General features: G+C 34.0%; 1 protein-coding gene across 5 annotated transcripts in view; it reads right to left on the bottom strand.

Moving 5' to 3' along the window:
• Positions 1–14,213, bottom strand: part of PDLIM5 (PDZ and LIM domain 5) — a 198,549-nt gene that overhangs the window by 12,715 nt on the left and 171,621 nt on the right. For all 5 annotated transcript variants that reach the window (XM_031943965.1, XM_003772866.4, XM_031943967.1 and 2 more), the window contains 2 exons: positions 11,937–12,102; positions 2,363–2,543 (listed from right to left, as the gene is read on the bottom strand). In XM_031943965.1, the coding sequence (XP_031799825.1) occupies positions 2,363–2,543; positions 11,937–12,102 (347 nt within the window). The remainder of the gene's footprint in view (positions 1–2,362; positions 2,544–11,936; positions 12,103–14,213) is intronic.

The following is a 14,213-nucleotide window of genomic DNA, read 5'->3' as shown; positions in this document are numbered from 1 at the left end:
TTATTCTCACAATGGTGGAGTAAAACAATGGTCCATTTAGAGTTAGGAAGTAGTAAAAGAGGCAAAACAGCCACATTTTCTATCCCAGCAAGAAGGGTGAATAAGAAAAAGTTCATTCCTGGTTTTTTAATGTGTGGGCCATTTTCTAATATGTACTGGACCATTCTTAATAAGCCACCCTGTGCAACAGCCCAAATGGAGGAATATTCATACCTTGTGGGAACCTTCTGTGATCTATGGTAGAATGCATGCATTTTTCATACATACACACCAAACACTCCAAACAGATGTTGTACTATTTGAATATATTGCATGCTATGAATCTTTCTCCAGAAACCACATATTTCACAAATATCCTTACCTGCACTCTGTTTTATTTCAAGCAGTGCCTTGAAGATCTTTAGGAAAGGGTTACAATACTGTTCCTACACATCACACCCAGGAAAAAGATGTCAAAACTTATGTTTTATTTCTATATATTATAGGAGAAAAACACAGAGAAGTGTTTCACCTCTGAGACACAATCTCTGTAATATCACACAACCTTTTCAACCCCTTCTCATTTTTTTAAGTATCACTTGCTCTATCAGATAACTCTCGAGGAGGGGAGCAAGGAAGAGACATTGGAGTAGAGTATGTAATAAAAAACCAAAAGACATCAACATTTATTTAAAAGAAAAGAAAATGACAAAGAATAGTTAGCCAGTAAGAGTTAACTACGCATTATAGTTGTAAGTGCAGTAGACATAGGAGTCAGGAAATGTAGGTTTGAAAACTGCCTCTAGCCCTTAATTAGCCATTGTAATCATGGTGAGGTCACTGAACTCCTCTTAGTTTCTTTCCTAATTAATTGGGGATAAAATTAAGTGCCTTCCACACTTCATAGATTTGTGAAGGAAGTGTTTTTGTAAAATTAGAAGTGCTATATATGAATAGATGTTGCCATTATTATTTGTCTGTGATCATAAAGCAATTTGGAGGCAATGAGCAACAAAGCAATTTAGACATAAAAAGAATGCTGTCCCAAAATCTACAACAAAGAGAGAATTGCATTTACTTTTATATCTGATAAAACAACTAAGGATAAGAGATTACAGGATTGATCACATATTCAGAAGGTCAATCAAACTCCCTTATCTTGCCAATGATATAACTTAAGAAACTTGCCCAAAGTAACAAAGACAATAATTGAAGAGTTGGGATTAGAACTCAGGCCCTCTCTTTTCACATTCAATCTACCTTTGCAGAATATCCTATTTCCAGGGAAATATTTCTCATCTGTCCTACCCTATATTACTTCAATAGATGAGTAGGGCTTTTTGGTAAGGACTGAGACCATTTCTACAGCTATAGAAAGTACATTTCCTTAATTTAGTTGACTACTTCATTAGGTTTCACCACTAAGTAACCCTCAGTCTATTTCCTAGTTAGTGAGATAAGACTAAACATTTTTAAGAGTATTAAAATTTAGCAAAGGCACAGGAATATGATTTCTAGGAAGTATATTGGAGAAATTCCCATTAAACTAAATTGGTTTCCAGAACAAACAGACCATTCCTGTTTCCTTCTCTTCCATTAAGACATATACTACTCCATTGGCAACAGGGCAAATACCCAGACTTTGACCTCAAAATCCAGTTTTAAAAACTCCAGAGAAAAACACAATAACACCTATTTTCTGTAAATCTTGATGAATTCATCTGTCCTCAATTTACTCTTTCAGCAAAATGTGTGGTTTTTAGCTTTTTCTGTCAAAAGTCTGTTTCCATTACTTACTCAGTCTCATAAAATTGAAGTTATATATTTAAAATATTATTATGTATGTGTAAGAAAAATACATCATTTATATACTTCATATTTTTTGAATGTTTCATGAGGTCCTACAGTTGAACCCTAGCAGGTAAAAAAAAAAATCCTGGTCTTAAAAGAAGGCTGGAATTTAATTAAAACAGTAAAGGTGTCGATGCTAAGAACTATTGTGTGTGTGGTCTGACTAGCCTCAATCTGAGCTGCCTCTCTCTTCTTAAGCAAGCAGCATACCGGAAAGGCAGCCCACCCAGGTCCCAGAGAATCCACAGTACATTATTTTTGCTTGGTGGCTTATTTTTCCACCAGCCAAACAGGAAAACAGCAAGATGAAACCACAGGCTGCTTACCTATCCTCTGAGTTCATGAGGCTATATGTGGGAGGTTTGGGGGGAGGGGGAAGGGAAAGGTGCTACTTTTGCTCAATTCTGCCCCATTCCACCAGTACCACGACCACAAAACAAGAAAGAAAGAACAAGTTCACCGCCGAATAGACATATACCCACAGAATAAAAAACAAAACAAAACACATTCTAAAAAAATTTCCCAAACTTACTCCCAGGATTTTCCTTTGGCAGCGAACACATTCAGGGGCAAAAAATTTCTCATAGCACAGCTCACAATACAGGGCTCCCTTCTCTTCCACAAATCCAATGTAAGCCATGGTGTTTTTGCAGTGGGCACAGTTAAATTCTTCTGGATGCCAGGATTTTCCCAATGCCACTAGGAAAGGTCCTCTGTCAAGAGAAATAATTTCAGATTTCCTTAGAAATACAACATTGATGTTAGTATAATACTTGGAGGAATATAGCAATGTACTTGAGACTTTACATTTCAGATTAGATTTTTCTGTCGCAATTTCCTGGGAACACCAGAGTTGTTCAGAATTCCATGGTTGTTTTATAGATGAAGAAACAAAAAGAGTAAATGAGCTCCATGATCACACAGCTAATAAGGACAAGAGTGAAGATCCAAAGTCAAGGGTATCTATGTGAAGTCCAGTCAGATATACCATACAAGGATAGTTTGGGTTCACCACATGGAAGCTCTCTGTTGGTTTATGTGGGAAGACGAATGGAGGAAAGGACAGTTAGGTTATTGCTCTGCAAAAGGCCAATGATGAATTGTTGTGTTTTGTTTTTTTTCTTGCACAGGGAGTACATATGCTTCTATATATTTTAGTGATAAAAGAGACAACCTGGTTAAAAACGATGATGATGATGATCAAGTGTGATAAGAATGAAAATTACTTGATAAAGAAAGGTAATGAAGCTATCATTTTTTCTATAATCAATAAACATTTATTAAGCACCTTTGTGCCAGGCCCTGTGCTAAGAGACAAAAGATAGTCTCTGTCCTCATGAAACTCACCATTGAACATATTTGTCTTTTTTGATCTATGTCTTTAATCGGGACAAGACATCCTGATTAAATAATGTCTGCTATTTTTAATAATAATGATAATAATAACCACCAACATCTATATGGCTCTTACTATGTGCCAGACTGTAATTTTATCTCATTTGATCTTCACAACAACCCTGAGAGATAGATGATATTACTCCCATTTGAGAGATTTGGAAATTTAGGCCAAAAGGGATTAGGTGACTTGCCCAAGATAATGTAAGGAATAAGTGTGATATAGCCAATGTCATGTTGTGGAATGAGAAGCACAAGAATTGAATTCAAGTCCTGGCTATGCCTATATATATATGAGATCCTAAACAACTCACTTTATCTCTCTGGGACTGACTGATTTTTTCCCCTTCTTCAATTTTTTTGTTCAAAACACGTATTTCTCAGTTTTACTAAACATAATCATCCCTTCACAAAATGAACAGTGAAACTCTAAAGAACACACAGTACATTAACTACTCTGATGTATTATGATTTATTCCTATTCACCATGAAATGGGCTTAATTTAATTTAAAAAGAAATGTCCTCTGCTGCACATTTGTTTCAAAGGAACAGATGTTTAAGGGAGGTTTTATTCCATTAAGCATGATATAATCACAAACTGATAAAATGGGTTTTGCTTGCTTAACAAGAATCCATTAGATGGCCATATCATGACATCAAGACCACAGGGATGAACCACTATAGGTTTCTATATAATGTACTTTTCCTGCAGTTTTATCATAATATCTTGCCCTGATGGAGGGTCTTTATCAATAAGGTGCTTTTAAATTTATTATGTAATTTATCATACAACATTCCTGTAAGATAGATCAAGGCAGTTATTATGAGCCTGATTTTTCAGGCAAGGAGACCAAAACACAGAGAGGTCAAATGATCTGCTCATTATCAAAGTCATAAGTGGCTGAGCCAGAACCAGAACCTGGGGAGCCTGATAGCCAGTATCCTATTGTATCCAGTTGGTTATATTGACTTTGAACTTTACACTAACAATTAAAACTGGCTTAATGACCATGGGTGGGGGAGTTGGACAGGTCATATATACAGTGCTTCTACATCATGAGGATTAGTGGTAGGGTATCTCTGTGATAAGGAAAAATCTGTGTAAAAATTTTTGGCCCTCCCTTCAAACCAGAGAAAGTATTATGGCATTTAAAGATAAAATATATTGATATTATACAATACTATACATATATTTCCTGTTTTTAAGACTTTCTAATCTTTTTCCGTTTTTTCTCCTGATCTTCTCTACAAAACTCCCCCAAATTCCCATTTAATTTTTTATGCCGATCCATGCTATATTGAAACTTCTATGGGGAAAACTGCATTGTGGAAGGGGTAACATGTAAGACATGACTTCTAGGCAGATGACTTAGTGGCCTAGACACAGAAATCAGTTTTAAGATGTCGTGACATCTTTCTTCTTTGGGGTTCAGAAATTAACATTTTTATTTCCTTTCTTTTTAAACATAGAAGCTTTTCTGACTCTGATCTCTAACCCAACATCCTTGAGAGAATGAAATGCCATAATGATTAAAAGAAAGACTCAGAAATCTCACAAAAATGGGATGAAGAAAAACATGGTTTTTTTTGTCTTCTATATTTTTTTAAAATTTCATTTTAATGGTATATTAATTTTCCAATCACATATAAAGATGGTTTTATTTTTGTAAGATTTTTTTTTTTTTGCATTTCAAAATATTCTCTATTTCTTGTTTGGTCATAATTCCTCCTTTCTCCAATGATCAGACAGATAAATATCTCCTAATTGCTTATACAATTCCCTTTATGTCTAAATCATGTACCCATTTTGACCTCAGCTTGATATAAGGTGTGAGATATTGGTCTAAGCTTAGTTTCTGCAGAAAGTCATCTTAAATGGGCAGATGTAGAAATTCTCACTTCCACTGAAGTTGTACTGACTTTCAAAGTTACACTAAATAAAACTTTATTTCATTGGAATCCATTTCCAAGGCAGTTCAAATGTTTCCTTTCATTCTAATTAGTGGGAAAATATTTTTAGAAGAAGTGGAAGTAAGCAGTTTTGTGAAAACTATTATTACACTTTTAAGAACTAATTCTAAAGTGCTCTTCTTACCTGCTATCTGACTCTAGATTCCTGTAGCTGACTCCAGATTGCTGTAGGCCTGGCTGCAGTGCCCACAGAGTTCTGCTCCAAGCCTCCTAGTAGAGGTACTTTCCCCATCAGGGCCTTTTCAGTTATATATAGATTAAATAATACAAACTCTTACATTTAACAAAGTGCTCTCTTATCCACTGTGTCAAGCACTGACTAATTTATAGCCTCATTAACACAGTACAGACACTATAGAGGTTCATGTAATTCCAGATAGGATTAAGTTTCCCTTTGCCTGCACAAGAATAATAGGCTTGGAAATGTACAAAGTGTAAGAAGGGATTCAACTACCTCCAACAATGTAGTGAACCTTAAGAGTTCTCAATTAAATACTTGCTGATTGACAAATGCAGGGAGGGGAAGGAATGACAACATCTGGTTCACTGAACTTGTAAAAATGGTTGAAAGACTATAAAACCAAACTTTTTACAATGGCACCCCCCACCTTCCCAATCCTCTAATAATCTTATGATAAAAATGGAAGGCAGGGCAGAAACACCAAGGAAGGAATACATTGAAATAGAAAAGGCTCATAAGAGTGAAGTCAGAAAAATGAAAGAAGGAAATCAGATACAGAATCAAGGGTGTGTACTTTTTTAAAAGTGTCAACCACTGATTCATGGAAGAGGAAAAATAATCCAGGGCTTTGTAAGCAAAACAACTTTTTATTTTGAGGGAATAAGAAACACAGGACATTCTCCTTGTCCCCTTTTAAAATCAAAAAAAAAAAAAAAAAACTAACAAGACATAGAGGTCAATTCAATTAATACAACAAATAATATCCTTCAGTTCAATATACTGGTTCATGCTCAAGGTTGTCTTCCTATCTCCATATGCAGAAAAGCAAGAAGTAGTGAAAGGGGAGGCCTTTGGATCTTCATATTAACTTCAACTGGCCTAGAGGCAAATCCCAAAAATGAGGCCAATTTTTTTCCTTTTGGGGTAAAAATGTCATGATTTCCAAAACTGTCATTTGTGATTTCCAAAAAGACAGAGATATTATTCCATGGAGGAATATTATTCCTTTGTAACCTTCCCATACAGGAAATTTTTGTCCTTTGAAAATAAGAGTGGATTTCAGAAATGCCTACATCTCTAAACTTGGGATAGTAAGCAAAATACTTTTCATAAATAGTACTGGAAAGTTTTGTTACTATTTCAGTTTACAGTGTTACAGTAAAAAAAAAAAATTTATACTGGAATGGGTTCCTTTCTCAACTCTGACTCTTAGAATCCCGAGTTTGTCTCAAAATTTCTAGCGCTTTTTCCTGAGTCTTCCTCCTAAGTCAGCACCCTTGTCCAAACTTCATCCCATTACCTTGCATTTATTTGGCATATATATTTTTTGTACTTAAATATAGATATATCTCCCCCAATAGAATAGAATCTCCTTGAAGGAAGGGGCTGTGTTTCATTTTGGTTTTGTATTTCCAATACCACATATAGTGCTTGGCATGTATTTATTTGTTTAGTCATTTTGGTTGTCTGATTCTTCATGACCCCATTTTTTAGAGTTTTCTTTGCAGAGATACTAGAGTGGTTAGTCATTTCCTTCTCCAGCTCTTTTTATAGCTGAGAAACTGAGGCAAACAGGATTAAGTGACTTGCCCAGGATCACAGAGCCAGATTTGAATTCCTGAAGAAGAGTCTTCCTGATTACAAACTCTGTATTCTATCTACACTACCTAGGTAACCTTAGCAGGGGGGCTAAGTAAATGCTCATTTATTAATTTATTCTAGAAGCAGATAGGGAAAGAGAAAAGTGTGAAACATACGCAGAACAGAGATAAAGACACAGAAAGAAAGTTCAGATAATGCTGGGACAGTGAGATACAGAAGCACAAAATGCATAGGTAAAATGAGATTAATAAAGGTAGAATCAATAAGATATCTTTTTGTGAAATAAAAAATATGGCACACTGGTTATTGAAAATATTTTACTTTCTACTCAAAGTTTGGAATGATAGGGATTGCTAAAATTCATTCTTTCTTTTCTTTGCTCTTTCTTTTATTGAGGCAATTGGGGTTAAGTGACTTGCCTAAGGTCACACAGCTAGGAAGTGTCAAGTGCCAGCCCACATTTGAACTCAGGTCCTCTTGATTTCAGGGATGGTGTTCTATCCACTGAGCCACCTAGCTGTCCCACTTTTTATTTTTAAAGGAGAAAAACTTTAATGTCTAGTGTGGGAAGGTAAAGCAAATTACAAAGAAAAATATATTTCCATAGGATCACACCTCTCTGCCTTTTAGGAAATTGCAAATGACAAATTTTGGAAATTTTTATATTTTCAAACAAAAATAAAAATTTGTGACTTCTTTTGGTACTTACCTCTAAGTTAAGTGAAATTAATATAGGAGGCAAAGAATCTTGGGACTAAAGACCTTTCATTAGGCCCAGGGTTCCTTTTCTACCAAATCCCTAAATTTGTTTCTGTATTACTTTATTGTTTAAGGCAATGTCTAGAAAACACCATTTAGTCAAGTAATTTCCTTTAAAATGCTTATTTTGTGAGATGATCCAGGCCAGTTCCAATGATCTTGTGATTAAAAAAAAAGCTATCTATAACCAGAGAGAGGACTATGGGAACTGAGTGTGGATCACAGCATAGCATTTTCACTCTTTTTGTTGTTGTTTGCTTGAATTTTATTTTCTTTCCCATATTTTTCCTTTTTGATTTAATTTTTTCTTGTGCAGCAAGATAACTGTATAAATATGTATGCATATATTGGATTTAAGATATATTTTTACCATGTTTAACATATATTGGGTTACTTGCCATCTAGGGAAGGGGGTGGGGAGAAGGGAGGGAAATTGGAACACAGGATTTTGCAATATTGAAAAATTATCCCTGTATATGTTTTGAAAATTAAAAAGCTTTAAAGAAAATTTTTTAAAAACCCACTCATTTTGAAATCAGTCAGCTACACTTGGTTTCTTAGGACTTAGGCCAAACAGATAACTGAATTGATTGAATTTCTCACTCTTGTTCTGGTGTCCCCTAAATATATGGTAAGCTTCATGGGAACAGAAGTCAGCTTTATATATATATATATATTAAAAAAAAAAAAACAAAAAACAAAAAAAAAAAAGCAAAGTATATCTAAGAAGAAATCAAAGTTTATTGAAGTTCCAGTTCTCCTTTCTCCCATAAAACTATAAAAAAGTGAAATTGGAATATTTCTGGTAACTGTGTATAATGTTCAATACATTTTAATGAAATTAAATTCTATAAGCAAGGATATGATTTTTCATTTGAACCCAATTCTCCAGATGTAATAAGCAAAATGTATTTGAAGATATAATAATTTGATTTACTAGACTTTCTCTCCCCCTTTTCAATCTGTTGTTCAAATAGCTATCACATTTATAATTTTAAAATACAGTTCTGAACACTTAATGCTTCCTACCTGTGTGATCCTGGGCAAGTCACTTAACCCCAATTGCCTCAGCAAAACAAAACAAAACAAAACAAAACAAAACAAAACAAAACAATAACAGTTCTGATCACATTACTTCTTAATTCAAACCCTGCAGGAGCTCTCTCTCCAATCTGTTTTTATCTATTGGAATAACTTTCTTCCTTCAAGATTCAAGTTTCCTACATGACACTTTCTTTAATGTCCCCTTAAAATAACTTAAATTTATTTATTGCAAACATATTGTATTTCATGTTCACACATCCCATAGTAGAATATAAGCCTATGAAGCAAAGGGTTTATTTCAGTTTTGTCTTTGTATTCCTGAAACTTACCACAACTTAATAAATACTTGTTGAATTGAAGCCAACAGTGAATCTAGGCACTAATAAGATTTATTAAATGTCTCAGTAGAGTTCTCCTCTGAAATATCCCTATATGCCTGTAAAAACAAACAAACAAACAAAAAACTAATCCTCTCCCCAAAACCCAAACAAACAAAACAAAAAACCTAGCTATGAGCAAGTAAAATCTCTGAACTATATAACTCAGGAGAAAACTTTTTAAAATGGCAAGAAAAAAGAGAACTCTTTAACAGACTATCATATGCAAATAAATAAACAATGGAGGTCAGAGATTAGGTGTAGGGCAGCTAAGTGTGTACTTTTAGGAGGTAACTAGTTTAGTGCTAAAACTTGGGTGGCTGAATCTTTGAAGTTCTCAAAAACAATATTTTTATATCTTCATTAGAAAAATAAATTTGTTTTGTTACCTGATGTCAGTAAGTTTTGCATTGTTTTGAAACCATCATTAAGTATTAATGATTAATTATAAATTAAAACATCATTAAATACAGCAAATTTTTAGAATTTGCCAGGGTATGCCAGAGTTATGATTGTAGAGAAGCTGTATGAGAGAATGTCATCTGAGCCAACTTGTACTTTTTTTTTAAAGAAATGCTGACATAAAGGGTACAAAGGTACCATAATTATATTCTTGTGAACTCTGAACTTACCATAATCTTTCCAAACTGCTGTAAAGTCTGAGAGGAGCAGGTGAATGTGTTTTGTGATTAATTAGTGTTATGTGATCCTGACAAGAACTAATCCCCTTTCCTAAAACCTCTTTAGTACATTAAGCTTTGATGCTCAACTGATACCGAATTCATGGCAAATGTGAGGCAAGACAAAATGTAATAGATTATGAGTAAGCAATAAGGAGAGACCAGGTGTATCCTAAATATCCATGATTTCCTAATTATGCATGCATGAAAATTGCCTTCTGGATTAACCTTAAATTTTAAAGCAAATGTGAAGCAATTTCAATTACTTTTCTTACCTTCTCACTAAGTTAGCTTCACTGAGATAGAATTTGCATTGTATATAATATTGTATATGATATATATATAATACACACACTATATATATATATATAATACATGTATATAATAGATATTTCACAACAAGAAATTAGTATAAGACACATAATCCCACTGACAGCTTGATATCTTTTTCTTCTTAATGGGCATTCCTTTTCCAGGGCTTTTGTTTTGTAAACAGAATTTTATTTTTTCCAATTATGTGTAAAATATAGTTTTCACCTTTCATTTTTATAAAATTTCTCCCTCCCTCTCTTCCCTTACCCCTTTCCCAAGATAGGAAACAATCTGATATAAGTTACACAAGTGCAATCATGGAAACATATTTCCACATTAGACATCTTGTGAAAGAATAAAGAAAACAAAAGAGAAATACCACCAAAAAAAACCAAAAAACAAAACAAAAAAAGTAAAAATAATATGCTTCAATCTACATTCAAATTCCATATTTCTTTCTCTGGATGTTCTCTAAGTCTGTTGTAAATCAGCATTAAAACCCAAGAAGACTCACCAGCACAAAAAAATGTCTCAAGCCTTAACTGAAAATGTCATTTTATTCTTCAGAAAACACAAAATGATAACAACACGTACAAGTAATGTCTGTGGCATCTTTTACTGAGAGAAATTAGTATTTCAAAAATTTTTTCTAACACCTTAATTTAAAACTAAAGTAGAAAACAAGCAAACAAAAACCAAGGCTAGTGTAGTTTCAAAATCTGAAACTGATTAATTTTTCTTCACAATGTAAAATGTCTCTCCCTAGATTGTCCCTTGTCCCCTTCTCTGATCTTGTCCTGGACCTCCTGAGCAGCTCTGGGCTCATGCATACATTATCTTTCTCTAAGACTTTCTTCTCTGCAAAACCAGAGCAGTGTTTGGGGATGAAGCACACAGGATCAAGAACTTGAACTTCATGGTGTATGCTAAATGTAATTTATCTCTGTTCTCAAGTTTTCAGACATTGAAATAAACTTGTAAAATTAATTTTCCTGTATTTTCACTATATACTATATACATTTCTAACTATGAATGTTAGTCTATCTGAAATTCCATATGCAATCACCTCTTTTTAAAATTATACTATGATATGGAAATGCTCGTTTTATTCCATAACTTAAAAATTCAATAAGCAATTAAAAAAAATCCTACCACCAAAGACCTCAGGAAATGCATGAGTGGGTGCAGATACCTCTAGACACACCCCCACACAAAATGAATAAATTGATTTACTTGCCTTTCTTTTCCTGCTTGATAACACTGAAATCCTACAGCAGAGAAAGTTAGCATGGGTTAAGGGATATAATCGGCCTTGGAGGGAAGAGGAACTATATTTTAAGTCACACCTCTGATACATACTAATCATATTTTTCTGGGCAAATCACTTGGCTATTCAGTGACTCTTGCAACTCTCTCACAATAAGTTGAAGAATAGGTACCAATCTGAATTACTAGAGGGAGTTTTTTCAACAGGAAACCAAAAAAGTCTTTTATTCCTCAAATAAGGAAGAGAGTAAGTCATATAAAAAGGGTCTGAAGTACCCTTGCTTGAAGTACCTTTCAGAACTTGGCCCCAACTCTGTTTCTCATTTTATCATCCAGAGATTACCAACATGAAATCTCTTTTCCAGTTGGTAAAATAGTACCTGGTATGGAGAAATCATCCAGGATTTTTTAATATCATCAAAATCAACAATAAGATAATTCTAATTGTTATCTATTAGATATAAAGAAGGTAAAACAATATTGATGTGTTAGAGGACATTTATAAGATGAATACAAACCTGATGACTTGGTTACACTGGGCACACATTGGAGTACGTTTCCCTGCTGGAATGTGTTCAGCTCTCTGCACAAAAGTGTCTTGTTCATTTAGTTGAGGCTGGACTGAACTGGTTGGTGCAGTTGCTCCAGATGGTGTAATGTTTGAGATTCTTCCAGTTGATGGAGCTAAGGATTAAAAATTAAGAAAACATCATTAGGAAAATCTTATTCTACATTCTACAAAACACCTTCAAAAATAAATAAATAAAGATAATTGTAGCATGAATCTGATATATTTGTTGTGGAGTCCATCCACCCTCCAGTAATTGTGTCTTGGGCTATCTCATACGTGCAAAATATTCCAGTATTGTTATTTGTTCTTCATTTTCAGAGAAGACCAATAACATCACAGGATGATATCCTGATTTGAGCTTAAATTAAAGTGAAGCAGAGTTATACAAAGTCATCAGCCTTACTCTTTCTATTGTGGACACATTAAAGTCCAGTGGCAAGATGAAAGTCAAGATGACTGATGAAGGCCCACGAAGCAATGGACAACCTTGGTGTCTTTGATGCTTGACCAAACTCTAAGCACTCCACTGTACCTGCTTCAGCCACCTTCATGGCCATAGGAACAATTCTACTGATTTCATTCACCAGGGGAAGTCTTCACATGTTTGGGGTAGACATACCCTTAACTCATTCCTCTAATTAACATATGATATACTAAACAAAAATCCACGTGTGAATGATAACTTTTTGTTTCTATAGTGGTTCCTAAGACTCTTGAGATTGGCTCAGGAGAGTTGATTTGTGAAATTCAGTCCAGGAACAGAATGCACCTTTTCACTTCCTCCCTTCCTGCCTTCCTCCTTTCCTTCTTGCTTTTTCCTAAAGCCCCTTATGAATCAATAGTTAAATGTGTGCATGAGTGAATGCCTGAACCCTGTTAATTTTTCATAATTCAGATGATATTATGAAAGAAAGCCTCTATTTCTGGTAGAACAAGTCCAATAAATTCACAAAATAGGGTAAAAGCAAAATATTTTCCCATACAACTCCCAATATGACTGTGTTTTTCTTCCTTTGCCTTCATCAACCTATTGCAAATACTTAAAAGTTTCAAATTATAACTCTAGAAGCAAAGATAAGAAATCACAACTCTGCTTCCATATCAACCACTGACTTAGAACCCTATATAAGCAAGAAAAAAAAAAAAGATAAAATATCACAGATTCAAATTATATAGGTGATATCTATTGTATAAAAACTCATGGTTAGAAAATCAACTCTGGTGCTCCTCCCTAAAAACTTGAAGCATCCCCTATTCTTGAACCCTCCCAAAGACCACGATGACTAAAGATCTTCCAAGATTTTGTTTAGATAATTTGAGTTTTATTCATTAATAATGACTTAAACACAAGTAAAATAAATAAACTAACTTGACCAATTCTTTTCAGTTATAGCAGGAAAGAGTGAATTGTGTGGTAGGTGGTTTTGATGAAAAGAAAATTCAAAAGGATGGAATCATGGATTTTGGAACCAAAAAGGTTTTAAATGTTATATGATTTGTAGCTTTCTTCAAGCAGAGAAGTTGATATTCTAATATTAAGGATGAGTGGTAATTGTGGCATTCAATGATTAAGTAACTTTGTATAAGTAACACAATTTATATTTTGTGGGAAGAAAACTAAAAGTTGTCATGTCTCCTAAATACACTTTTCTTTCCACTCTGCATTCAAAGACCTATTTCTAACTTGTATCATGACTGTGTGTGTGTGTGTGTGTGTGTGTGTGTAGTGTGTGTGTATCACTTTCTAATGATTAAAAATTCATTGAGGACGGAAACTATATTACTTTTCACATGTATGTTCCCAGCAGTTAACACAGTGTCTTATGTGTAATAAATATGTTAAATTCAATCAAATCCATAATGGTAACACTGTATTACAGCATAATGACAATGTTTGTGATGATTGGAGATTATCAAAAAGGGATTTAATTACGCTCAATTTATTCGTGCAATAAATATTTGTTGTATTTATAGTATGTTGGTTTGGGAAAAAATTATCTAAATCTTGGGAGCAAAGACACCCAAAATAAGAAAGTTACAGTTTCCCAGAGGTATAAAGTTTAATTTCAGTTTTTCAAAAAACATGAAAAAAGCAGCACAAAAAAAAAGCCTAAAGCCACATTGTGGAACATTGCACATATTTCAGACCTTTTCAAAGACATTGATAAGTACTTCTAATAATCATATGCTTTTCCCTAAAACAAAGCCCCATCTTTGAACAATA

The sequence above is a fragment of the Sarcophilus harrisii genome, chromosome 6, assembly GCF_902635505.1.
Source record: "Sarcophilus harrisii chromosome 6, mSarHar1.11, whole genome shotgun sequence".
Taxonomy (NCBI): domain Eukaryota; kingdom Metazoa; phylum Chordata; class Mammalia; order Dasyuromorphia; family Dasyuridae; genus Sarcophilus; species Sarcophilus harrisii.
Note: the sequence above shows the minus strand (reverse complement) of the source record. Positions and strands in the feature narration are given on the sequence as shown.